Consider the following 27,807-nt stretch of genomic DNA (forward strand, 5'->3'; position numbering starts at 1 on the left):
TAACCTGTTTTCATTATTTGCCTTAGTAACTGAAAGCAGGTTAGTGCCTCTCTTGTGGTGTCAGTGTGCTAATCTGTAAAATGCAAAGGGCTCAGTGATACCTACCTCTAGAAATTGTGTGGATTAGAAAATTTGACCTATGTAAATCATTTGGAATCTATAAAGTGCTAAACAAAATAATGAAGTGTTTTTATCCTAAGATTTAGGGCCTTGGATTGTTAATACAGAGTGGTTTTGTTATTTCGAAAAAGGTGCTACCGTGGTGGAGAAATTTTAAAAAGTATTTATTGATTGATTGATTTTAGAGAGAGGGGAAGGAAGGGACAGGGAGAGAAACATGGATTGGTTGCCTCTCCTACGCATCCCAACCAAATCTGAGATCCAGGCATGTGCCCTGACTGGGACTCTAACTGGAAACTTTCTACTTTGCAGGACGCCATCTGAGCCACACCGGTCAGGGATGGGGGAGGAATTTTTAAAAGCCTCCTCTTTGATTATACAGCCTGTCTGGAATCAGGGGCCCTAGTGGGCGGGGTAATTGGAAAGGCCCCACCCACCTCCCAATCAACCAATGAAAATGGGGTACTCATGTGGGAGAACCAATTAGACGCTCCTCTGGCAGACCAATGAGAAAAAGGCTCCTTTCCTAGGCGTCGCTGTGCCATCCACTGGGGGCGCAGAGTGGAGTATGGACTTCTTTCCCCGTTCTCTTCTCCAGGGGTGCTCTTGTGCACATCTGTAGAGAGAGCCCTTGGCTGGAATGGAGCCCCAGAGGCTGTGGACAAGGCCTAAGCCATACTTTCAGAGAGCTTTCAGTCTAGCGAGCTAGACTATAGCGAAGGTTCTCAGCTGAGGCCAGAACAGACTGGACACAGCTACAGGTTCGAGAGAGGTCCTGTGGTCAGTCAGCCTGCAGGAGGGAGAGTCTGAAGGGCAGTCCGGTAAGGTTGCCAGATTTAACAAATAAAAATAAAGGATGTCCAGTTAAACCTGAGTATCAGATTAACGACGAGTCATTTTTTTAGCAAAAAGTATTACCAATGCAGTATTTGGGACATACACAAACTGAAAAATTATTCATTATTAATCTGAGATTCAAGTTTAACTTGGTGTCCTCCATTTTATCTGGCAACCTAACCTGTATGTGTGCGTTGGGGTATGTCAGAAGGTTGCAGGTGTGACATGGTATATGGCACCTTTGACCAACAGGTGGATTTTCCAAGTTTACTTATTTATTAGAGAGGGGAAGGGAAGGAGAAGGGGAGAGAAACATCAGTTGCCTATCGTATACACCCCAACTTGGGAGAAGATACTGAACCAGCAACCTAAGCATGTGCCCTGACCAGGAATTGAACGAGCAACCTTTCACTTTGTGGGATGTCACTCAACTGAGCCACATTGGTCAGGGCCAATAAGTGGATTTTGACAGGCCAGATACAACTCTGGTTTGGGGCAGAGAGTCCTGAGGAGTACCAGCCGGTAAGGACGCTGTGGGCCAAGCTGGAGTTACACCTAGATTTGCCAATTTTTTTCTTCAGGAAGAATTTCAACATTCCTTCCCCTAGCACATCCCAGGGATTCTCTGTTTCCACTGCACTGGTAGGAGAGTGGAAGGCAGGAAACAGTGGTTCTCTGGAGGCTGAGTGACTGGGAGAAGATAGGCTCAGCCACTCAGAGAGCTCCCCCTGCCTTTCTTTGCATCCCAGGTGAACCCTGGTCTCTGGACCTCAAGCACCACTACTCTGTTTGAAAGTTGCCTTGCTCGCTTTCCTTTTGTGTCTTTGGTTGGATTACTTCACCCCATCCTTACGTCTCCCCATCCCACCTCTGCTTATGGTCACTTGGCAATGACATCGAGACTTGGAGGTGCCTGCAAGGCTTTGTGCAGAACAGCCTTTCCTTCGCCCACACACTCACCATGGGCTTCAACCAGGCCTTTGCACAGACTGTCTCTGTTTCCCGGGAAGACAGCGTATGTCCGTGGTTAGAACCTGGGTAGCAGAGGTTTCTGTTCCCTTCTGCCTCTGAAGTTCACTCAAAACCCCAGAGCAACGAATTCTGTGATCTTCTGGAATCCAGGGGTCTATGCAGCTTCGCAATCAACTTGCTGTTTGGTTTTATCATCCAGGACACATGATGAACCAAGTAACTTCTGATGGGGTGGAGAAGGAAGGCAGCTTGCCATGTGAGAGGGATCCAGGAGGAAAGGCAGACGAGAAAGGCAGGGTGGTTTACTGGAGGAAGCTCAGTCCACAGCCAGGGTATCGGAAGAGTGATGGAAGGAGGATGGCTTTGGAGCAGGGATTCTCAAAGCACAGTCCAAAGATCACCCACATCTGGAACAATACTGCGGTGACAAATTGCCGTATCAATCCAATACCATCGTTTCTTCCTCTGGTGGGAGAGGGGGTGGGGACGGGAATGAGGAGTTGAAACAAAATAATAATGGTATACACTTGTTGAGAAATTAACATGAGCCATGTATGTGCTATGTGCTTTACACAGATCATGTCATTGAATCTTTGCAGCTACTATTCATAAGCATCCTTATCTTAAAGATGAGGAAACTGAAGCACAGAGAGATTATCACTTCTCCAAAGCCAAAAATCTATTAAAGGAGTCAGGGTTCAAACCTGGATCAGATCTTCTGCCTGTAAGCACTACACTATCTTGCCTCAAGTCAAATTTATAAAATGTGATTCCTGGATCACCTGCATTGAATCACTCAGAGGCACATATTAAAAATTCAGCTTCCAGAACCCTACTCCAAACCTACCTAATCACTAAGTACTAGATATCAATGATCAGGAGGAAGACAGTCCTAGGTTCTCAAGTATCTCGCTCTCTCCTCCCTTCTCTCTATCTTGGCTGTGCAGGTTCCTGATGCAGCTAGGCCGGCAGTCCTCTCCACGCCTCCTCTTCAAAGACGGCTGCTTCCCTTCCCTCCCTCTCCCTGCGCTGGGCTTGGTTCAGATCCCCTGTGCCCCTCAGCCTTCCCTAGGTGGACAGGACTTGTGGAATTCAAGCCAGGGCTTGGACATGTTGCCTGCCCAGGCTGGCAGCTGCCTGGGCCATTCCTTCTTCTCTGACAGAAGATGACAGTTGGCCAATGAGTCGTTTTCCTGACCAGGACCTTTCGAATCAGGCAGGACGTGTGGACCTGGACAAGGCCCCTCTGGGCCTCAGTTTCTCTCTTCATAACACGAGAAACAATCAGCTTTGTCTCTGCCCCTTCCTCCTCCCCAGGAAGTGTGCAGAACACAAAGCAGATTTTATCAGAACGAATTCTGGGCTCCAGAGAAAGGCACTAACAGAATGCTCAACCTCTGAAAACCATAATAATAGGAATAAAAAGATAAGGCCACGAGATTAGCTTGGGAGAGCTGAAAGGAGGCTTTCCCCAGAGTTTTGAGGAGTTTTGCTGTGATTCTTTGGATTCTTTATTGACCATAATCTCTGCATTATTAGCTGTGATTCCTGACTTTCTAGCCATCACTTCTGCCTCTGAAACAGAACTTTCCCTTCTCCAGCACACATGGATGTGATTTCATCAGTCTGGGTCACATTCGCAAGTATCCCTACCTATCTATCTACCTCCCTGTACTTATATACACGTGCACATCTTCATATGAGGTTGGAACATCAAGACATTTGCAGAAAGACAGATCTGGGTTTGAATCTCGGCTTTTTCACACTCTGTTGAAACTTGCAAGTCAACTGCCATATTTTGCCTTGTATGACTCACACCCACGTTTTGTGTGCACTATGCACAGGATTATTATACCCATGGTATGTAATCATTACACCCATGTATAGTGCGCATCTTTATCATCCCCCAAAAAATTGGGCAAAAAGGTGCGCGTTATACACAGCAAAATATGGGTGATCTCTCTGAGTTTCTGCCATCTTAAAATGGGACCTTGGTTTGCTATAGGGAGCAAGCTGGGCAATTAATAAATGTTAAATCCTACCAAGTGCTGGGTATTGGGTGCACAGAAACAAGCATGCACATATGTATTCTTCACATGGGTTCATACTCGAGTGCGCTTGTATCCAGACAGCATATACGAGGACATTCCCACGAGCATCTCCTCACCAGGCAGAGCTCTTTGGCTAAGATCAGTCCCATCTCCTCTAATCCTCATTATGGTTTGCAGGGTGTCAGCCTCTTCTGGTTTGTTTTTTACTCACATCAGGACTCAGGGGACTTGCAAGGAGTACAATAAAATAAAAGCCTGGCCAATCTGGCACTGTGCCCCACTTCCCTTCCACATAAAGGCTCTCTCACCGCCAGGCATGTGGCCTCAAAGGCTGGGCCAGGACCTGCTCGGAATCCACTGCTTTGCTCAAAAGACCTGCTGACAGGAAACTGTCTGCTTCCTTTCCACCCCAAACAGGAAGTGCCTGCCACTGTCCCGAGGATGAGGTAGCCTGGTCATTTACAAGGAGCCTTCCCCTTCCAAAGTGGAGCCTCAGGCTAATCTTCGTGGGAGGCTTGCTCTCTAGGAAGGCTGGAGGAGCAGGGAGGGGCACCTCCGAGGGGGTGGAGGTGGGATGGGGGCGTTGGCTACTACTCCCTGTGGCACCTGGCACAGAGCAGGCTGTCATTTTTCAGCAAACACTCACCAAACACTTGGGAGACTAGGAAAGTACTAGGTAAGGTCTTTGAGCTTGAGGAGATTACAGACAAGTGAGAAAGACAAGTCATGCCATTCCACCCCCTCCACGCCCCACCTCCCATTTACTCATTCATTAAATACAAGATTTTTCTTTTTTTTTTTAATGCTTACTATTTCAGGCACTGTGTGAAGTACTGAGGGGTTCAGAGATGAATTACCCAACCCAACTAGAGAACAAATCGGCCTCTAATCAGGTAGTCAAGACTTGAATTATGTGGTACAGCTGGGAATTCCATAGGCTTTCATAAGAGAGGCAAAAATCACTGAGGTCTGGCTTTCACTCCGCTGGGAGCGGTTACCAGTCCTTCTCCCTGCTTCCTCTTTTGCCCCCTAGAGCCCATCCTCAAGACAGCAGCCAGAGCAATCCTGGTGAAATAGATCAGTTCCTGCAAGGCCTCTGCTAAATGGCTCCCTCTAATGGTTTCCCTTCTCATTCTCAGTCAATTCACAGTCCTGAGTGCGTCCTACAAGGCCCTAACACCGGTGGTGGGAGGCTTGAGAAGTGAAACAGGGAAAGAAGGCAACTCAGAAATGATTATTAGTGTTAAATAACAAAATTGAACTGAGTAAACCTGAAGATCTAGTTGGCTTTATTAAGCAATTCATGAGTCGCCAGAAGGGTGCTCGGATGAGTTCCACAGCATAGAAGGCTTGTATAGGAAGAAGGTGGGGCTGAGTTAAGAGCAAATTGTTTCAGGCAAAGACACCTTCACTTAGGGCAGTGATTCTCAACCTTTTTCATCTCATGGCACACTAATTACTAAAATTCTGCGACATCAAAAAATTAGGTATAATTTTCACTCATTCACACTGGATGGCTATTGTGGTGGCTGTTGTCATTTCTTTAATTTGACAATCGAAGGAAAAAAACGTCATGCCCCTGACTAAATGCCATATTTTGCCATGTATAATGTGTGCTTTTTAGCCCAAAATTTTGAGGGAAAAATAAGGATGTGCATTATACATGGGGATAATGATTACACACCACGGTGTGTATAATGCACACAAAAATGTGGGTGTGCATTATACACGGCAAAATATGGCAGTCAGGTACTGCATGTTTTAAAAATCCTTGCTTCACACTGGTTGAAAATTGCTGCCCTAGAGGAAGGCAGGGGGCTTATCAGGCAGATTACCTCACTAGTGTAGATCAGGAAATTCCAAGCTGATTGGTTTAAAATTCCACTCCTGGGAGAGGCTGAAATTGCAGTTAGATTTGTTATTAAATTTTGGTTTGGTGCCATGGTTTAGCAAAAGTGACTATTTTGTCCTTCCCTCTCCCTCCCTCCCTCCCTCCCTCCCTCCCTCCCTCCCTTCCTTCCTTCCTTCCTTCCTTCCTTCCTTCCTTCCTTCCTTTCTTCCTTCCTTCCTTCCTCCACAATAGATGTCTCTGCCAGCCACAGACAGGAGATGTGAAGGGAGGAGTGGGGTTTCTGGAGCATGGGAGCCAGAGCCAAGGATGGAAACTGGAATTCTGGAGAAGATAGGGTTGCCTGAGACCCCACCCCACCCCCTTCCAGAGAGGGAAAGGGAGAAACAATCCTAGATTCTTTCTTTCTTCTACCATCTACTTCCGCAAGAGGACTCCCATTGGCCGATTCTAGTTGGAAGGTGCGGCCTGAAGGAATATCTGACACTGGAACGCAGCCTGCAGGGGTCAGTGCCCCATGGGAGGGCCCAAGGAGTAGACCAGGGCAAACAGGCCCAGTACCAAGACATTCCCAGATACATTCTGCTAAAGTGGATGCGTAAAATGGACCTGCTGTCTTCCATAAGTATGCAGACTGAGGCCGGGGTAGTGGAGGGAGCAGGATCTTATAGTGTGCAGGGTGGTTGGGTAAACTCTGTTGTAGATAATCATCGCCAGGGAAAAACCTGGAAGCAGGAGAGCACACAGGGCTCAATCTACGGGTCCTTTTGTGGTAGAGCAGGCCCTGGGAAAGAGGCCCTGGGCAGACCTGGGAGGAGTTTGCTGTTTCAAGTTTGGGAGACCAGGGTTACTGTAAAAAGAACACTGGGCTTGGTCCAAGCACCTGGGTTTGAGCTCTGCTTCTGTCCTTGATTGGCTGTGTAAACTTGGTAAGGAATTTTACCTTCAGTATTCTCATCTACAAATGTGGGCAACAGCAATACCTATATTTCACAGGGCATCCTGAAGATTAAACGAGATAATGGATATAGAAAACTAAATGTCATTTCTTGGATTAGATTAATGAGAAGTTCCCCATTGTTTTAAATGTAATATCCAAACTCCTCCGCAAGGCACATAAGGCTCTTCAAGCTGAGGCTTCTGCCTACTTCTTTCACTTCATTTAGCATCACTCCCCACCCCTGCAACTCCACGGACCAGCCAGACTAACCCACTTGCAATTCCCATAACATGCTCTCTCTTAGTCTTTGCAAATATAGCCCTTTCTGTTTGGAACGTGCTTTTCCTGATATACATCCCCTTGGTGAATTCCTGTTCTTTCTTCAAAGCTCAGTTTAGGAAGTATCTCCTGCAGGGAGCCTCCCTTAATACCCTCTCCACCCTTCATGTCGGCTAGATGCTCCTTCTCTGTGTTTTCCAAGTGCTTTTCTCATCCTCCAATTTGAGCACATTTAGTAGTTGATTGAAATCACAGGTCTGTACTGTCCCTGTTTGTGAGATTGCAGTTCCTGAAGGGGAGCAGCCGTGGTGCTTCTTATTTTTCTATGTCCAGGGCCTTCCAGGACCTGACACCTAGTAGACATCAGGAGATGACAGTTGAGTGAAGAATCCGTGCATGCATGAATGAATAAATAAATGAACTGATAAGTGGTGGTACAAACTTAGGGAACTGATGATGAGCAATGCTTTCTGTATTACTGTCCTTTAAAAAACCCCCAGTTCTAAAAAAATTAAAACGAACAATCTAGAAGTCTTTCCTCCCCCCTCCCCCCATAACCCAATTCCCTCATGCTATTTCTTGAGCATGCCCATCTCCTCCTCTGGGTGGCCTTCCCCAGTATCTAAGCTGAACAGCTAAATTGTTTTAGTCATGCAAGAATTCCTAGTCCCCTAGCCTTGCTTGTTTGGACCTGTCTAGAGAGCTCTGGGACCCACTACATCCAGAGTTTAAGGCACAATTAGTGCTGGTATAATGAACAGAGATGACCTCATGCCTTTTTTCTGACCTGAAGGCATTCATTCTGAAGGTACTGTTCCACCTCCACGGAACCTGTTCCTCCTCTTCCTATTCCTTATCACGGTGGAAGACTCCACCATCTGTCCACTTGTCTAAGACAGAAACCCAGAATTCACCCCCGACTTCTTTCTCTCTGCCAGACTCTCCCACACAAATCGGTCACCAGGTCTTGCCCAGTCTCTCTCAGCTATCTCTTCACTTACCTCCATCTCCCCAGACACAACCTGAGTCCACTCTCACCAGAACGATTGCACTGGCTAGCTAATTGGTCTTCCTGCTTTTAGGCACCTTTCATCTCTATACATTTTCCGTACTGCAGCCCAAAAATGAAAATCTGATCTTTAAAACTCCTCCAGTGAGGGGCTCCCTCTGCCTTCCGGGTAAAGCGCAGACTCTTCTCTACTGTACATGGTGTCAGCTACGTTTCTGGCCTCATCTCCTACCATTCTCCCCTCACTGGTAAACTCCAAACATATTGAATTACTTGTTTTGCAACTAGTCCAAAGCACTTTCCCCCACTTGTTCAACTTCTCAACTTCTGCTCACCACCAATGGTTTGCCTCAGACGTCGCCTTGCCCCCGGGAGAAAATGTCCTTGCGTGCTCTCTCCGCGGGCAGTTTCGTCTCACACTCCAGAGTTCTAGTTCCCGGTCTAATGGTTAAACCCGCAGACGGCGGTATCTGGTTACTAGGATTCGAATTCCACGTTGGCCATTTACTTGCTGTGTGACCTAGCGCCAGCAAATTCTGCCTTCTCCTTTTAACATGGGGATAACATTTCACCAACCTGTTGGGAGAATTGAATGAGATGATGTGAGGTGCCTGACAATTAGATATTGTGATAGCACTGAAAACGAAAGCTCTACGCCGCATCCTGAGTCCGGTCTGTGTGTGATTTCGTTTTAACGCACACGTTTGTTCCAGTGTTACCTTGTAGTCTATTTTTTACTTGACAAGCTAGGTATGACAAACCGGGAGGCGATCAGGCACCTGAGCTCGTCACGACTTTGCGTCTCCGAGTTCGTCGATTCCCAACGCCCCCAAGCGGCTCGAGCTCTCTGCAGCCCAAGCGGGGCGAACTAGGACATACCATTAGAAATTTTAGGGGAAGAAAGGCCATTTCTAACCACATAGTCCGTGTTTATAGGGCCTCTCCTCTTTTTCTTCCTAACCTCAAATTCCATCAGACCCGATACAGTAGGAAATAGGGCTGTAGTTAGGATAGAGCGAGCAGTCTCAGCTTCCTCTCCCACCCTGATCGACATTGGTACTTTCTCTTCTCAATTCCCTCTCAATAATGGTACCGTTCGCGGAGGGGAGGACAGACAGGGATTCCCAAGTCCTCAGGGTTCGAAGCCTGTTACTAGCACAGAACCACCCCTCCTGCCGTGACGCTATGGTACCGCCCACTGTCCTCTGATTGGCTGCCGAGGCCCCGCAGTCGGGCTCAGCCCGCCGCTCCGCCCTCAGTACCTCATCGGCCGCCGCGCCGCCTGTTTCTCGTATTCCTTGTTCTCGGCGGGCTGTGGGGGCTCCGCGCCGCGGCCGTTAGTCATGTCGGGTAGGTGATTTCCTCAGCGAGCAGCGGCAGCGGCGAGAAGGGGCCTTGCGTGGTTGGGCCATCTCCCGCCCACCGGAGGGCCCCGAGGAGAAGCCTCCGGCCCTGAGGGAGGCTGGGGGTGGGGGCGCGGACGCGGCCGCCGCCATGTTGGACTGAAGGGACGCACGCTCCCAACGCTCTCCGTCTGCAAATCTCGGCGGGAGTGCTTCGGGGGCCTGTCTTTTGGCTCTGTCCTTGGAACCTGAGGCGACGTGCTGTTCTCGGGGGAGGGTGTGTGAATTGAGGGGCGGAGGCCGTCTACGCCATCCCAGGGGCGGGGGGAGCCGTGATTAAAAGCATCAGCCTGAGAATCGGGGCTTCTGATTCTCCGCTCCGCCTCAGATCTTTCAGCGGGGCCTCGGGCCAGTCATCTCTCCGCCTCGTACCTCAGTTTCCCCATCCAGGAAGTGGAGCTGGGCCTTCTGACTCACCCATTCATCAGGTGGGGGCCCTGACGCCCTGGGAGTGCTTTCAAAAGGACGTTGCCTTCCACGAAATTCTGCTTCTCGTCATTCCCTCTGTCGTAACGAGCCGAATTCCAGTTGGGGGTGTTTGTATAAAATTCAGCTTCCTTTTCAACCTTCTTTGTCATTCTTCTCCCCTGTTCAGTTTTTTGAAATCTCCTGCAAGAACTTGAAAGCCAGCCTTTTCTATTCTCGACAGGCTCCTGTAGGTACATGTGTCATTTACCTTAAAACAAAGATCAAAGAAAGAGGCAGTCTTCCACGAAACACTTAAATGGATAAAAGTCGCGCCCCCGCCCCCCGGTCGTGTGGAGAAAAGGCCTTGGTCTCTTTAGGACCGCCGGTTTAGATCCTGCTAACGGAGAATATAAAGTCTGGAACGTGGGTGTTCCTTTGATTTAGCAGTCCTAGCTGACCACCAAGGTCCTCTGTCGGTGCATCACAGGCTGCGAAGACGCAGCTGTCCACTTGCTGAGAGTTAGGTACGACTTTTCAGGTGCAAAAGAAGAACATTTCTTTAAAGCCATATGGTTGGGATGAAAACGACTGGTGACAGAGCCTTTTAACATTTCTTTTTTTTAAAGGGAGAACCTGTTGGTATTTTATCCCCCGCCCTTCTTAATCCAGTCTTACAGAAGGATGGAAATGTGACAAAAAGGAAGCAGTAGGCTAAGAAGAAATCAAATCAGTGAGAGTGGTTGGACAGGAGAATGAAAAACATTCGTTAGGTGAACATTGACATTAGGTGGCCGAAATACTTACTTTTGGGGAAGGGGGCGTCTTTTTTTTCCTTTCAGTTTCTATGTAATCCTTGTTCAAACAACATAATTTCTTACCCTAAAGTAGATATTGGTACATAAGTTTCCAGATGCATAATTTGGGATGGAGTCTGGTAAAACTACGCAGAAATACATACGAAGTACACCCTTATGAGGGTGTATAACTCATTCATGGTTAAAAAAAAGGTCTCCCAATCGTCGTGGAGAAAGTTACCAGCTTTCAGTGGGTACACTGCTCATTAAAAAACTTGGCCTGTCTTGATTTTTAACATAATGTTGGTATAAAATGATGGCTTAATTTTATAGGAGTAGGTAGCTGCTGTGGAAAAATAAAATTAACAGTAAACTCCCCCTAAACAACTAATGACATTAAGTTTAGTTAAGTCCTTTAAACATTCCAAACTACATGTGTAAGTTTAATCAATTAAATTGAGTCAACCACACCAGATGCCTGACAGGGCAGACTTATAAAACCTAATAAAATGTAAGCACTTATGTAATCAATAAATCAAAATTACAAGTACTGTCAGGCTCTCAGACACTCAAATACTGTTTACAGACGTGAATTATCTGACACATTTAAAGTTAAAATTATAAATTGAATATCAATTATACGTATAAAAATTACAAAGGCAAGATCCTCTCATTGGCAAACCAAGATAACTTGAAAATCCTCTATAAACACCTAAAAATGTAAGAACTTAAAAAAAAAGGAGAGCCCCAGCTGCTAGGAATGAAGTAAAAGTTGTTATGGTAGGCACAGAACTAACTTGGTGGTTGACCTGGAGAGGAGAGTTAGGACTCATCATTTAAAAACGATTTTATTGCCTCAGTAACTGAAACGAAGGACAGGAGCTGAAGCCTTGAGACCATTAGAGCTAGGTAGTGGGAACTAAGACCCTTACATAATGCTACAAAAGGCTTGGATGTTTGAAGAACTACGTTCAGTAAAAGAATGATCTAGAAAAAACTTGAACTTGCATAAGAGAGAACAAGGAAGCCTGGACCCTTAGTGAAAAAAACTTCTGAGAATTTGTAAACTGGAACCTGTACTTTATACAATTTGGGTGTACATTTAGGCTAATAATGGGGGTCCAGCAACCTTAAACCAAGACATGAACATAAAAATTAGTTCTGGGTTGTTAATAACCTTGAGGTTCCTGGTAGAAACAAATGAAAACTTTTCTGGAGGAAATTTCACACACTCGGTCACAAGGAATCTTACATGAAAAATACATGCCTTGGAAAAGATCAATTCACAATAAAAAAACTGCAGAACTCTAGAAAACAATTCAAAATGAGAGTGACAAATAGGATTAGAACCCCCTAATAGATAATCTGAAAATGAATATTATATGTTCAAAATCTAAAAGGAGGAATCAACCCGAAGACCAGGATATGAAAAGCCACACATAAATTTGAAAAAGTACCAAGGACAACCTCTAGAAATGGGAAAAAATGGATCAGGTTGAATTGTAGATAGACTTAGCAAGAAGAAATAGTGAAGTGGAAGATAGATGTGATATAATTTACCTAGAATTCAATTCAGAAAGATGTAGAGATGAAAAATGAAAGGTTAAGAAGCATGGCAAGTAGATTGAGAAGTTCTGTCATACACTTGATAAAAGTTTGAGGAGAAAATGGAAGAATTAATAGATGATTGATGATTTTACAAAATAGTGAATTTTTTAGGATCAAGCAGTTTCAAACACATAAAGGTTCATTTATAGCTACATACATTGATCTGAAACTGAAGGTTGAAATACCAATACCAAATTTACCAGAGGGAATTGGTAAGATTGATAGACTTAGAAGTTTTAGGAAACTGGAAAATAAATGATCCTTGGGATTAAGAGGAAAAATAACCCTAATAAGTTTATTTTTACCTAATAAGACTAAGACTGCACTTTCAGGTCTTTGCTGAACTAATAAAAAGTAACCAGGAATGAAGGAATATAATGCAAAACAAAAACTGTGTAGGAGGAAGCAAACACAGTAAGTGAAAAGCAAATTATTGAAGATGAAAATGATTATACTCAGAGTTTTAAAAAATGTGGAAGCCCCCTGGCCAGTGGCTGGATTGAAGCATGGTCCTGTACACTGAAAGGTTGCGGGTTTGATTCCTGGTAAGGGCATGTACCTAGGTTGCTGTTAACTTACCAATGTCTCTCTCCCCTTTCATATCAAAAAAACATCCTCAGGTGAGGATTTAAAAAAAAAAAAAGTGGAAGCAACAGGATGGGGTAAAAAGTGAAGCAAAATAATAGGTGAAAGCCGTGACTGGCATTGTTTCTAAGATTCTAGTAGAGGTTGACAGTCATTTTGACCTTTGTCAAGAATGCATGTTAAATATTGAACATAATTAAATTATGGATGGTGACTTACTAAAAGAACAAATGGAATGTGTCACTTCCAAAGCAGTAAAAGGAAAAAGTTAAAATCTACTGGAAGACAGGAAGGGAGTGTAAAGGGGATAATAAAACCAACCCCGATAAGTAGAAAGTCAAGTATTGGGTAGAAATCAATAAAAAAGTAACAATGGTAAAAGTACAGAAACAATTTTAAGACAAAAGATTTTCACATGGGGAAAAATCTAGATATATGCTGTTCAGAAGTGATATGCCTAAAATAAGTGTTGAAAGTATAGAGATTGAAAAAGATTAACTTGGAAAACAACCAAAAGGAAGATTATGTTACCAGTTAGAATAAAGTGTGGGCATCTTAAATTATAGTTTTTATATAATCAGTGTTGAATGGAAATTAACCAGGAAGATATAAATCTGTCCTTTATGTGCGTAACATGAATTATAGCCTCAAAATAAAGCAAGCAACCCCCCTCCCCAAACCAAATGTATAGTCATACGGTGTTTTTTTAACATGCACCTCTGTGTAATTAATAGATTGGGTAGACCAAACAGTAAGAATGTGAAGGATAGAACTAATAAGCATAATATGACAAAATATGCAATACTTTTAAAGCATATAGGGGACTTTTGTGCAAGCAAATACCAAGGGGGAAAAGAAAAAACCTCAGCAAATCTTAACAAATACCAGGAATAATACAGAAAATACCATTTTTGGCCGCAATAGAATGTAATTAGAAGACAAGAGCAAAGAATCAAAACTCTAAGCACTTGGAAACAAAAGCACTTCTAAATAATTCATAGGTCCAGACACAAGACTCAAGTGTCAGGAACTCATAATGAGCAGTTTGGAATGCCCTAAATAATATTTATAAGTAGATTTTCTCTGATGAATATAAAACATCTGTACTTTCTCAAGTATGTATACTAAGGGTTAGACATTGCTGAATGTGTTTGTTTCTATATTTGCAGTTTTAAAGTCAGCTAGCTAACAAAGATTGATAATTTCAGAGGGCTGAAGTGACTGAGTTACAGTTAAGGACTACTAGATTTGAGCCAGGGTCACATGACTTACATGTGGTGTACTTCTATCATTTTACCTGAGCCAAAGGGATACATACTGAGATCTAGGACTCCATTGTTGTCACTGGAAGAACTCATGTTTATGCCTTTGGATATAGTTTAACCTAGTTTCATGCATTTCCATGGTATCTTAAGTTTTATTCACTTTATCCCTGCCTCCCACCACCCAATAATTCTTTTCAGTTTCTGATTTGGTTAAAGCTAATTTTTTCCCTCATGCATCTAATCTCTGGTCCAGTTATATTCTACACCCTTTTCATGTTTTTATTTGGTGAGCTCTAAATCTGTAGTCATTTTATTATCACGGGCATGGCAGTGATGCAGTTTTTTCTTTTTCATCTCGGGTAGCCTTATGTCCTTCACATTCATAGATGTAGTTTGTCAGGATTGCATTCAATATTCTTATAATTAAGGACTTAAACAAATAACCTTGTTCAGTTGGAGTGGAGATCTCCACTGCAGAAAAGTGCCAGATTTGATGTTACCCACTTGTACAGTAATGTCTTCATATTGTAGCTTTATTGAATTGAATGAAAAAGTCACTGATTTGACTTGACTTTTGGTTGGTTTTCAGAAATGTCCAATAATAAATGGTTTTGTTGCAGATTGCATGAGATCGATCCTAATGGTCAGTGGTTTGAGAAAAGAGTACTTTCTTTTTTTTTTAAAGATTTATTTTTAGAGAGGAAGGAAGGGAAAAAGGAGAGAAACAATGATATGCAAGAGAAACATTGATTGGTTGCCTCTCCTATGTGCCCTCACCAGGGACTGAACCCAAAACCCAGGCATGTGCCCTGACCAGGAATCAACTGGCAAGGTTTCCCTTTGCAGGACGATGCCCAACCAACTGAGCCACATTGGTCAGAGCTCAGTCATTTTTTTGCAGTTGAAAGTATTTCATATAATAATTCTTTTAAAAAATTATATTTTAATTATACTTACATACATTATTTTTATTAGGTTCCAGTGTACAGCACAGAGGTTAGACATTGTATAATATTACTCTTATTCATCACTAATAAATTTAGGTCATTTATTTGACCGAGTAGAAGCCTAAAGGATAGAACCTATTCAAAAGTTTTTTGATATAACATGTATTGGGAGGGTTTTTGTTTGTTTGTTTGTTTTACTGTTTTTGACATGTATTACTCAGTTCATGCCTTCCATGCCTTGGTAGATTTCTTTGCCAAAAAGGAAGCTTGAAATAGGTATTGCTGAGTTGGTGTATCAATTGGTTAAGACCCTGAAAGCTTGGCGAAGTTGTAGGTAACTAACAGCTGCTTTTATCAGGTCTTCACAGGGGTTTTTGTTGCTACTCACAGCCAAGGCAATGCAGTACAAGGGAATGGTGTAGATGTTGGACTGGGATGGATGTGGAAGTAAATGTAATCCTGGGATTTTCCGTGCCAGAGTGTCTTCCCCCTTTTTGGTCCTGGTTAGTTTTAACATGTCTTTTTGTATTTAAAGATAATATAGCTCGAGCTTTTGAGGTTTTTGCTAAAGTGATAGATTTCTCAGTTTATTTCACCGTTCTTCATGTCTTGTGACCATCAGGACACATTTGTATAGTAGTTGTTTTCAAAAATAGTTACTGTAAACAGCAGATACTATTTGTACAGATTTCTCCTTGTACAGTATTTTTAACCTAGTTTTTCTTTATGTAGTTACTTTTTATGACATTTTCTTATCACATTTCATCTATAAGATCTAAAGTCAGCCTTTCAGGGAAGCATAATTTTAAATCAGATTTAAAATTCTTTTTATGTGTTTTAGATTCTGGAAGTTACGGTCAGTCTGGGGGTGAGCAGCAAAGGTAAAGTATGCATATGTTTTAATAATACCATGAAAGAGTAGAACTGAGAAAAGAGGATGAATTTAATCAGGCCTTCCCACTTGAGATTTGGTATCTGTATGTCTTAAAAGAGTTAAGTATTAGCTTGGCAAGCAGAAAGAGTCAGCCTGTATAAATAGGTGCTGTAAAACGTTTCTTCCTTTTTTAAAAGGCTGTTTGAATCATTAAATATAGATGCCCCCTAGAGATTAAAACAAATCTCACAGGTATTGTAAAGATTGTTTTCTTTGGAAAAACTTTAAAAGGAAACAGTTTAACAGGATTTAAGCATTTGAACTATTAATAGGTTCTTAGAAAAAGCATTCTACTTTTTTATTGTGTATAATATGCTAATATTGTTTTTCGAGAGCAAATTTTCTAGAAGCACTATCATAGAAACATTTAGCGTTGTTCAAAGGCTCCTTATCATGCTCACAATAAAAAGTCTTTTCATGTGAATGTTTATGTGCAGTAGGGTTCTCTTGCTTACCAGAAATTCAACCTTCAGCTTCCACTATAAATGTTTTGCCGATCATTGTGAGATACTCAGAATAGCATCTCAAGGTATCAGTTCATGGAAACTGATTTGACTTTTTTATTCTTACAGGATAGTGCTAATCTCATAGTAGACAACTAGTAAATGTTTATTCAGTGAAATAGATTTTGTAGTTAAATTCTGTTAGCACTTGATAACTCTAAAATGATGAAAAAGATTTTCATTTTCTTTGGCATATATTCAGAAAGTTTGTTTCTCACTTGTTTGAGCTTACATGCTATAAAATTAAAGACACTTCAAATCTGAGGAAGTTACATTTGTTCACTCAAACTATATGCATGCTGTGCTCTGAAGTACAAAATAATTTCATTTTATGGTAGTCTAATCACTGAGGCACAAAAATTAAACATTTAGTATCACCCTGTGCCTTTTCTAGGAAGTTAAAGGCAGATTTAAGGCAAATGGTAGAAAGAAATTAATCCGTCAAAATAGAGCTGAGTTGACTAAAGCACTAACTGAAACTCATCATTTTTCTGTATCAGATATTTGTTATAGGTCTTGCTGTCTTATTATCCACCCCTTCTCCACCCCCAAGCGCAATTCTCTTGGGATTTTCTAGCTTTTATGAAGTTTTGTTTATTTGTGGGAGATTTTCAAAGCAAAACCTTTGGTGTTTGGCATCCAAATGGTCTGGGAGTGACTTCATTTACCTCTTAGCAATCTTTGGTCATCCCCTTTCAACTTTGACTTGAGACAGGTAGACTGACAGTTTCTTAGAAAAGAAGCTTGTGTTGGAGTTGAAAGTTGAAAATGAAGATAGGGTTCTTTAAGCTGTTAAAGGATAGTAAATTTCTTTCAAGTGGTACTTTTTTTTTTTTTTTTTTTTTTTTTTTTACAGTTACCCTTCCTATGGAAATCAAGGCAGTCAAGGTTATGGACAAACACAAGTAGGTTAAAATATAAATTGCGCTCTTTTCAAATAGTTACTTTTATCTTAAGTAGGTGATGGCAACTTGTATTTACCTAAATTTCAGAGCTATTCTGGCTATGGGCAAACTACTGATTCCTCATATGGACAGAACTATGGCGGCTACTCCAGTTATGGACAAAACCAATCAGGTTGGACTGGTTTGTTAATTTGCTGCTTTTCAAATTTAAAATATCAGAACTTTTTCTAAGTGGTATATCCATCCAATCTTTAGGTTATTCACAATCCTACGGTGGTTATGAGAATCAAAAGCAGAGCTCATATGGCCAGCAATCCTATAATAACCAGGGACAGCAAAGCACGGAATCATCAGGAGGGTAAGGAAACAGTAAAAGTACTGAGATTGTGTTGGGCAGTGGAAAGAATACTTTACGTATTAAACAGGTTTCACCAACAAATTCCTAACTTTAAATATTTTTTTCAGAAAAGTTTTGATGGAGTATGAAGTTCACAGTTTTGTTTTATGAAGAATGTGGACATTGTCATTTGATACTTGTGTGTTATTTGTAAAATTATTGTTTAGCTATAAATGAGTGCACATGATTTAAATGTTAAAAAGAAAAATTTAGTCTTTCTACTTGAGATTAAATAAAAACCTATAAAAGCATTTTCAATGCTTCTATTTCTATTTCTATTTTATTTTTTGAAAAAGATTTTACTTATTTTTAGAGAGCGGGGAGGGAGGGAGGAAAAAAGGGAAACATTGATGTGTGAGAGAAACAACAGTCAGCTGCCTCTTATACACCCCCAGCTGGGGATCTGGCCTGCAACCCAGGCATGTGCCCTGACTGGGATTGAACTGTTGACCTTTTGGTTTGCAGGCTGACGTTCAATCCACTGAGCCACACCAGCCAGGCTCTATTTTATTTAATTTATTTTTTTTTATTTTTTAAAGATTTTATTTATTTATTTTTAGAGAGAGGGGAAGGGAGGGATAAAGAAAGGGACAGAAACATGGATGTGTGGCAGAAACAATTGGTTGCCTCTCCTGTGCTCCCTACTGGGGACCTGGCCTACAACCTAGACATGTGCCCTGACCAGGAATCAAACCAGTGGTGACCTTTTGGTTCACAGGCCAGCACTTAATCCACTGAATGCATGTCAGCCAGGGCTCTATTTTTTTAACCATTTGAATGTATTACCTTTTCAGGGACAAAAATATTTTAAAAATGCCAAAACCCATCCACATATTTCAGATAACCTAAAATATATTTTATTTACTAATACAGATATGTGAATATTTACTAGCAAGTTTATAGGTTTCATAGTTCTTTTAACTTTCAGATTTAAGGAGCCTGCACTTATTACTAATTTTAATAATAGCAATTTACTATTTTTTATTGTGCTTTACATTTTGTGAAATGCTTTTCATATTCTAATTTAATTGATCCTTAAACACCACTATGATATATAGTATTAGTAATAACTAATTTTATAGAAGTAAAGAAAAGTTAAGATTACCTAGCTTGTCAAGTTATAGCTCAAGATTGAAGGAAAAACTAAAGTCACTAGTATTTCTCTCTGCAGCAAAGAAAATTATTCTAAGTGAAATTCAAATAAAAGCAACAGGGAAAGATTTATGAGGTCAATTATCAGTCCGATAGATATGAGAGTGCTTTGAAAAGTAGAGAGTGAGTACAAATGTAGGGAATAATATCTAGAAAGTGTTACATTAGAAGGAAGAACTCTTAAAGCCCTGTCGTTTTATTTTTTTATTTTTAATTTTTCTTAAAGATTTTATTTATTTACTTTCAGAGAGAGGGAGAAAGAGAGGGAGGGAAAGAGCAATGTGTGAGAGATAGGTCAGTTGGTTTCCTCTTGCACATCCCAAATGGGGCCTGGCCTGCAACCCAGGCATGTGTCCTCATGGAAAATCAAACCAGTGACTTTTCCATTTGCAGGTTGGTGCTCAGTCCACTGAGCCACACCAGCCAGGATGAGTTTTAAATTTAAGGAGAACCCTTTTATAAGGATAACATTTTTGGAAGTGTGACAAATGTAGGCCAAAGAGAAGGGTTAGATTTGGTTTGACAACAATTTTTAAGTGAAGTTCTAGGTCTCTGACCATCGATGTGATGTGCTTTGGGTAGGAAGTTGGGAAACAATGAATTGTTATCATCTGATACAGAATAAGATGTGACCATTAAGTTATGAAAACTTTTTAAAAAGTAAACATTAGAACTCAAATCCAATTAAGTGTTCCTTTCAGCATTCCTATTCTTGAAAGCAGGTAATTGATTGTCATATTTCTCAGAACATACTTAGGATTTTTTTTCCCTGAATTGCTAGAGATAGAAAAAAAAGAATCTTACTATTTGGTAATTATGCTTTCAGATTAAAAAATGACATTACAAAGCAAATTCCTTTTTTGCACTCAGCAGACCAAAAATCTGAGTGAATACCTTTTTAAAATTTATCATCATTGAAGATATTTAAAAGAATGTACTGGAAGATGACGATGATGATGAAGTTGGTTTTAGGGCAGTTTTTTTCTTGTCTATAAAGCATTTAACTCCCCTGTATACAACTCATTCCTTTTAAAGAAAGAAAATGAAATGTAAGGTAATGTAAGATTTGTTTTTAAACTGTGCAATGTCTTTTTTTTTGGTATAGTTAACACGCTACTGAATGTGTTTTTAGCTCTGTCCTGGTGGTATTTTCAATAGCCACTAACCTTACCTGGTATAGTATGGGGGTTGTACACTGGCATGGAAGTTTAAAGCAGGTTCTTGTTGGTGCACAGCAGAAATTAGTTATACTTTGGGATGGCAGTTTTTTTAATCTTCAGTTGTCTTTGATGCAGCTTGTATGAAATAATTGTTCTGTTAACTGAATACCACTCTGTAACTGCAAAAAAAGTTGCAGCTGTTGACATTTTGAATGCTTCTAATTCATTAGAAGAATGCTTCTAATTTTTAATTTTTTTAAATTAAAAAAAATTAGGGGGAAGGCGGAGACAAATGTATTTGAAAAATTTTGAATGCTTCTAATTCATTAGAAGAATGCTTCTAATTTTTAATTTTTTTAAATTAAAAAAAATTGGGGAAGGCGGAGACAAATGTATTTGAAAAAATAAATTAATAAAATAAAATAACAACAAAAAAAAATGTAGGTTCTAAAGATAATTATAAGAAAGTAGAATCTAAAATACTGGGTCCAGCAGAAGTAATACCTCCTTGAGTATGGTTGGTAGGGTAACAATATGGGTGTAATGATTTATTTTTGAACATTTCACCTAAAATATGAGATGGCATGCTTGAGTGTGATACTGTTGTTACAGAGTTACATGCTTACGATTCTGTAATAAAGAAGGGGTGTTATTTGTGCTGGACCCTGTATTATGAGATAGCCTTTAAATTAAGCAATGTAACTATTAAAAGGACTCAGTACTTGTGGCATGTTTGTTAAAGAATCAAATATTTTATTGTACTTTGTGACACCTTTAATTTTATAAATCAAGGAGATGGAAAAACCATAGTGTTTTTGTTTTTGTTTTACTTCACTGATATTTTCAAAGGTGCACGTGGTTTTTTCTCATAATGTGGCACCTCCTTAAGGATAGTGAAATTGTTGTTTGAAGGTCATTCCATTGTTGCTAATGATACTTTATAGGTAAAAGAACTAAATAATTCCCACTTGAAAATTGTAGTAAATATGGTTGATGTCTAGCTGGTCAGGCCTTTTATATCAGTCTCAGTCAACGTGCTACAGTGAACATAATCCTTCTATAAAATCTCTCAAATTCTTGATTTCTGTTTAGCCAAGGTGGAAGAGCGCCTTCATATGACCAGTCCAACTATGGTCAACAGAATTCGTATGACCAGCAGTCAGGCTATGATCAACATCAAGGTTCTTATGATGAGCAGTCAAATTACGATCAGCAGCATGATTCCTATAATCAAAACCAGCAGTCCTACCATTCACAAAGGGAAAATTACAGCCACCACACACAAGGTAAGAGATACTGACCCCTTACCCCTGCCCCGCCACTTACAGAATTACTTGTGTATTGAGTTTTGGATTGAAAGACCCAAATAGGATTTCAACTATAAAAATTTGGAGTGACCTTGAACATAAGGTCTCCTGGTTATCAAAACTCATTTATTCGATTTCTGTTTCTGAACTTCTTGGAGACTCCCAAATGGTCACATTTTTTTTTGATGGCTGATAAATGAATTTCCTTTGTTGACTTAGACAACTTTGATCTTTTGGCAAATGCTTTGCTACTAGTTCTTTTGGTAGTGGTGGTATACTTGATTTGGGGAAATTATAATTCTGTATTAGTGTTCTCTAACCACATCTAAGAAGGACCAGTCATTCCTTCCTTTTGTTTTCCTACAGCACTTTGTATATACCACTGATGTCTAGGAATCTGTCCTTGCCAGGAAAGGGCAAAGGTCCTGTCTTACTCAGTTTTATACCTTCATTGCATAATATAGGGCTTGGTTCATAGTAAGTGCTCAATAGGCATTTGTTGAATAATTGAATGAATCAATAAGTGAATGAATAAAAATAGAAGCTCATTCATTGAATATCTTTTTTCAGTGAATATATACACTACCTCTCAGTTTGAAAATCAGTTATTTCTTATCCATGTTTAATTTGCATTTAAATATTTTTGAGGTAAAGAATAATACTTCTCAGATTTGGGTTATGCTTTTTATCTAATTTTTTAGGGTCCTGTACCTAAAGTTGTACTTCAACTCAAACTGTTCTACATCACCATCACCATTTTGCTGTCTGACTTTAGCAGAGTGGAATTTGACAAATATAATTCCCAAACATATTTTTTCAAATATTGGTTGTTCAAGGAAATATTTTATTATTATTTTATTTATTGACTTTTAGAGAGAGAGAAAGGAAGAGAGAAACAGTGGATTTGTTGTTTCATTTATCTTTGCCCTCACTGATTGCTTTGTGTATGTGCCATGACCAAGGCTAGAACTCACAGCCTTGGCATACTGGGGCAATGCTCTAAGCAGCTGAGCTACCCAGCCAGGGCTTCCCAAACACATTTAATTCCAGTTAAATGGAATTTAACTGTGCACATGTTTTCCAAAGGATGTAATGTGAGCCTAAAGAGCCATTTAAGGTTGTTATGGAAAGTCTGTGTCAGAAATCACAATGGTTATTTATGTATGTACATATTATTTTCTTTTTCATAGATGACCGTCGTGATGTGAGTAGGTATGGAGAAGATAATAGAGGATATGGCGGGTCACAGGGAGGAGGTAGAGGGCGTGGGGGATATGACAAGGATGGAAGAGGTCCTATGACAGGATCAAGGTAAGTTTTTAGGTATAAATGTCTACTTTTCTTCTCTCTGTCTTTTTTTTTTTTTCTTTTATTTTTTGGTTGTTGCTTAGCTAGTTTACTTCCACCATCTAATGTAGTTAAGAGGCTTTAAAAAGATAATGTTGTAGAGAAGAGGGCAGAAAGTCAAAATTTATTTTCAGTCTTAAGATGTTACATAAATTACCTCGGAATACATTTATGTCAGCAGTTTATATGATGTACATTAAACATCAGTGGAGGAAAGTCCCCTTCTATGTTGGTGGTTAAACCACTTAACTATGTTTTTCCTGCCAGAGCTTTAGAATCTAAACTTCTTTAAAAGATGACTCTGGGAAATCCAAATGTTTTGTTTGAAAAAATAAAAGGTAAGTTAATTTTAGAATGGAGGGCAGAGAGGCTTTTTCTTAATCTTGAATCCCCTTGGGAAGGGAAAATAATAGGAGGCAACAGCACAGAGGTGTGATTGGCGAAGAGAAAGATTTAACATAACCAAACTATTTTGTCCCTCTTCTTAAGTAAATAAATACTGAAATAATAAGGACAAAATCACATACCATTGTGTATTTTGTCAAGCCTAAGCTGTGGAAAAGGAATGATTTTTTAATACAGCTTTTCTGTCTCCATTGCTAATATTATCAGGTTTGGTATTTACTATGGCATGCGTTATGAAAGCTGGTTTTAAAATTACTTTTAAATTTACCTGTAAATTTAGCTCTTTGACCCTAAAAACAAATGAAAAAGTAGTTGTCATTTATTGTCCTCAGATGAGGTTTGTAGGTGCAAATTTGTGTGTAAAATACACAGGCTTAAAAGATAATTTGTGTTCTATGGAAATTGAAATTGTCAGTGGCCTGTTAACTGACACTCACTATATCAGCACCAGTTCACCCTTTCTCTTTAGGGACTGAGGTGAGTGTCTGCCCCCTGCGGTGACCTGAGAAACACAGAGTCCATTACGTACAACAGTGCTGTTTCTTCAAGTGGGCCAGGAATTGGATCTCACTGACTTGTACATGTCTATGTTTAGTGTACATTGCTTTGATACTATGGCAAAACTAGAGTCTAAACATAATTGATAAACTTTCATAAGACTTATATATTAAAAGCCTTTATTGGTAGCCAAAATTGGTGTACCGAGGTAAAATAAGTATATTGTGTGCCTCTTCAATATCAAAGAGAACAGTTTTCCATCATGTGTATATAAATGAACAATATAAAGTGACATGGTGCTTACCTAAGAGCCTCCGTCCCGCCTCAAACAGAATCCCAAACAAGATAACGAATAGGTATATTTAATTTTACAATTAGTAAGTTTTGGGTAATTGGCTGCCTTGGAATGCTCTACATTTTATAGTACATCATAGGTTTAATTTCCTTGATAAGGAAGTTATAATTATGTCCTATAGATTATCTATTAAACTATGACCATATCTGAATGGTGGAAGGATATATTTTCATCTTTGAGAAATGACTCGTCTTAGTATCAGAGAGTTGAAAGGATTTTGAATGATCTTCCTGATAAAGGAGTGAAGATCCATACCATAACCAACCTGGGAGTCCTATTTTTAAGCTCTTTTGTAACCTCTGTGGCAACATATTTCAATATAAGTTTTGGTCCATATACTGAATCATGAACTAAATTTTTGATTTTTGTATATTTTAAGTTAGCCTTAGAACCTCTTTACATAAAATCATGTGCAGGAGCCCACTGTATATCAATTAGGTCAGAATGCCAATCTGGTTCATGTTGGGGTAGGAATGGGGGGGCAGGTCTTGCCCAATTGCTGTCTACCCCAGACAGCTCTCCTCAGCTGATAAGTGGAAACCCGTATTGATTATGATAATTGCTCTCTGTATTGGGTTGGCAAGCTTTTTATGGGAGAGGTCACATAGTAAATAATTTAGATTTTGCAAGTCCAACAGCTTCTGTTGCAACTACTCAACTCTGCCCTTGTATTGAAGCATCAAAGCAGCCATAGACAGGACATAAATGAATAAAAATGGTTATATTCTAACAAAACTTCATTTATGGGTAACTGAAGTTTGAAGTTCATATACTTTTCATGTGTCACAAAGAAGTGCTTCTTAAAGCTCATTTATAGGGGTAAAATGTTTTGAAATCAAATAAAAATGCCCAGTTTTAGGATCTTTTTCACAAATGGTTTTACGTTTATGTACCAGAAGACCCAAGCATTTTTTTGTTAGTCTTCATTAACACTCGCATTTGTGTTTGTATTCATTTTACTTAAAAATAGCAAGGTTGAAAATTTGATCCTTTTGGGGCCGTGTGAAGAATGTCTGACATTAGGTGGTATTTTATTTGAAGAAGAAGGGGGTGAGGGTCGGATGTGGTAAAAGACGGGACACTGAGACTCAGGTTGTATGAGTGCTTGCCTGCAGGAAGAGTTCAGGTGAAAAGGGAACCGTCAGTTTCCAGAATATGGAAGAGAAATGTGAAGGCTATAGGGATTATAGGCAACAGTGTTTTTCTTTGAAAAAAGCAGTTGCAGCAAAAAAGATTGAATTTCTAATTGTCATTTAAAATTGATCACTGACCTCTTAGTGGACTAGAAGTTTAAGACCATAAATTCTGTTTTTAACATTAATGTTATGATGAATGCATTGCAAAATTACCAGAACTTTATAGATAACTGTTTATCAGTAGTATGTCATTAAGTTAAATAACTGTTTCAGGCTTTAATATCTCAAGCCTAAAAGAAGTTATGTTGAATTTGGAATGTTTTCTTAAAAGTTTTTGATGAGCTCCCTTAAAAATGTGCGTATGTTCTGGTGATCGACTAGAAGAGTGCTGCTCAATAGAAATACAATGTGTATCACAAATGTAAGCAACATGTGTTATTTTAAATTTTCTAGTAGTCAGATGAAAAAGGTGAAATTAGTTTTAATAGTATATTTTATTTACTATATCCAATACACTAATCAAGGAATCAGTATAAAAATAGCATACATTCTTTTTTAAAAAATTAATATTCTTTTTTTTAAAGAAGATTTTTATTTATTTATTTTTAGAGAGGGGGAAGGGAGGGAGAAAGAGTGGGAAATATCAATGTGTGGCTGCCTCTTGTATTCCTTACTGGGGACCTAGCCCACAGGCCAGGCATGTGCCCTGACTGGGACTTGAACCAGTGACCTTGTGGTTCACAGGCCAGCATTCACTTCACTGAGCCATACCAGCCAGGGCTAGAGGACATCTTAATTTAGACTATCCACATTTCAAATGGTCAACAGCCACACATGACTAGTGAATAATGTATTTAACAGTGTAGCTCTAGAGTGATAGACTTTTGGCCTCTTGAAATATTGATAAATGTTGAATCCAGAAAGCCTTTTTAACCACACGTATAAGACATGGGAGGAGATGAAACATAAATACAGCTACCTTGAGAATGGTAATTAAATCTATTGAATCATTTCTAGTTGGAATCGATGTTAGTGTTCTTTGTACCCTCCAAAATCGTATTTTGGATTTACTAGTACTCAAGCACAGCACAGTTTTATTTTTTAAACTAATCTTTTTCAATTTTAGCCAAGTCCCTTTTTCTTTCTAGGTACTGAATTTTCTGGTAATAGATTCCTGCATTGTTCTTTTACTACTTGGCAGTTTTAGTCCTTGCATAAATATATTTAAATTTTTTTTAAATTAAAGGTTGGGAATAGAGATGCTGTCAAAGAACTTTTTTTCCTCTTGATAAGCATCTGAAATTAAATCTGTCTTTTGTAAATATGTAACAGCGAAAGACCCCTCAGCTCTACCCTAGGGTAGACTGGTCTCTGTGGTTTTTAACCTGGGACCACCATTTATGCAGTTGGGTCAAGAATATTTAGTTGGTTTTCTTTTGCAGGGGTCACTCAGCTATAAATTTGAGAATGCTTACGTCTCCGCTGTAGTAAATACCTCTCTACTACTTCCCCCTAAAATGTTCTTACTTCAGGATTTCTGTATTGTACAAGTTTGCTTCCGTTTCTGGGAGGAAAACATTTATTATGGCAGCATCTTGATTCGTAGATGTGCACGTATGTTCATGTCTTAATTTGCTAGTGAGGCCTTAACTTAGTATGTGAAAAAGGGACCTGTAACTTGACTGCAGTTTTGAAAGAAAGATTCTTAATCATAGGCCCATCTTTTGTTAACTGTTTAATAGTGAGTACTACTTGAGGTTTATTTACTATATTTACTATAATAAATTTCCTAATAAGGAATTTTAATATAACTAATAAATATGAAATTTTCTAATAAAGAGAAAAATGATTGAAACAAATTTGGAAGAAAGCAGCACATAGAATTATAGATCAACTAGACCAGTGTTTCTCAAACTTTTTATGAATTTAATCAGGGATCTTATTTAAATGCAGATTTTGATTCAGTAGGTCTAGAATGAGGCACAAGCAAGACATGCCTTTCTGAGACATTGCCAGGCTCTCCTTATGCTGCTGTTCCACAGATGGCCCTTTGGGTTGTAGCAAGGATAGAGACCCTTCTTTTGTGAAGGAGGAATCTGAGGCCCAGGGAGAATTAGTGATTTGTCCAAATTATCAAGATTGATTAGTGATAGTTAAGACTGTATCTGGATCTCTCAGTTTGAAGACTAGGACTTTTGCAAATGCACTACGTGTTTCCATATTTATGGCTATTGTGTAGAAATCTTCAGCTGCTGTATTTTCAAAGGAAATGCTCAGTAAAGATAACTTAAGTTAAAATGTCACTATAGGAAGGAATAGGAAATTCTAAACCTATTCAGATGTCATTTGCTTTATATCCCTTCTATGTTGCAGTGATACATCCTTTTTAAAAATTGTACAAAAGTTATATTGCTGGCCAGAATATAAATTGTAGGAATTAGCTCACGTATGAAATTGCATGTTTTCTCTCCCTTTTGGCCAGATCAACAATTTGGTACTCAGTTAACATGACAACAGAATAATTAAGAGATTTCTTTCCGCACTTACTTACAGAAATTTGCTATTTAAAAAATCTACTTTATCCTGGTGACTTTCTTACGTAGGAATGTGAACTAAATATTTTCGCTGGTTCTTTTCTCAT

At 39.7% G+C, this 27,807-nt stretch overlaps 1 protein-coding gene across 1 annotated transcript in view; it reads left to right on the forward strand.

Annotated features, from left to right (window-relative positions):
* Nucleotides 1-9,302: 9,302 nt before the first annotated feature.
* TAF15 (TATA-box binding protein associated factor 15) overlaps nt 9,303-27,807 on the forward strand; it is a 30,881-nt gene continuing 12,376 nt past the window's right edge. The window contains exons 1-7 of the mRNA XM_054593163.1: nt 9,303-9,407; nt 15,909-15,948; nt 17,361-17,409; nt 17,497-17,581; nt 17,665-17,767; nt 21,211-21,404; nt 22,616-22,736. Coding sequence (XP_054449138.1) covers nt 9,401-9,407; nt 15,909-15,948; nt 17,361-17,409; nt 17,497-17,581; nt 17,665-17,767; nt 21,211-21,404; nt 22,616-22,736 — 599 coding nt within the window. The 5' untranslated portion in view covers nt 9,303-9,400. The remainder of the gene's footprint in view (nt 9,408-15,908; nt 15,949-17,360; nt 17,410-17,496; nt 17,582-17,664; nt 17,768-21,210; nt 21,405-22,615; nt 22,737-27,807) is intronic.

This window comes from Pteronotus mesoamericanus, unplaced genomic scaffold (genome assembly GCF_021234165.1).
Source record: "Pteronotus mesoamericanus isolate MK-2021 breed Mesoamerican mustached bat unplaced genomic scaffold, CSHL_Meso_final scaffold_408, whole genome shotgun sequence".
NCBI lineage: Eukaryota > Metazoa > Chordata > Mammalia > Chiroptera > Mormoopidae > Pteronotus > Pteronotus mesoamericanus.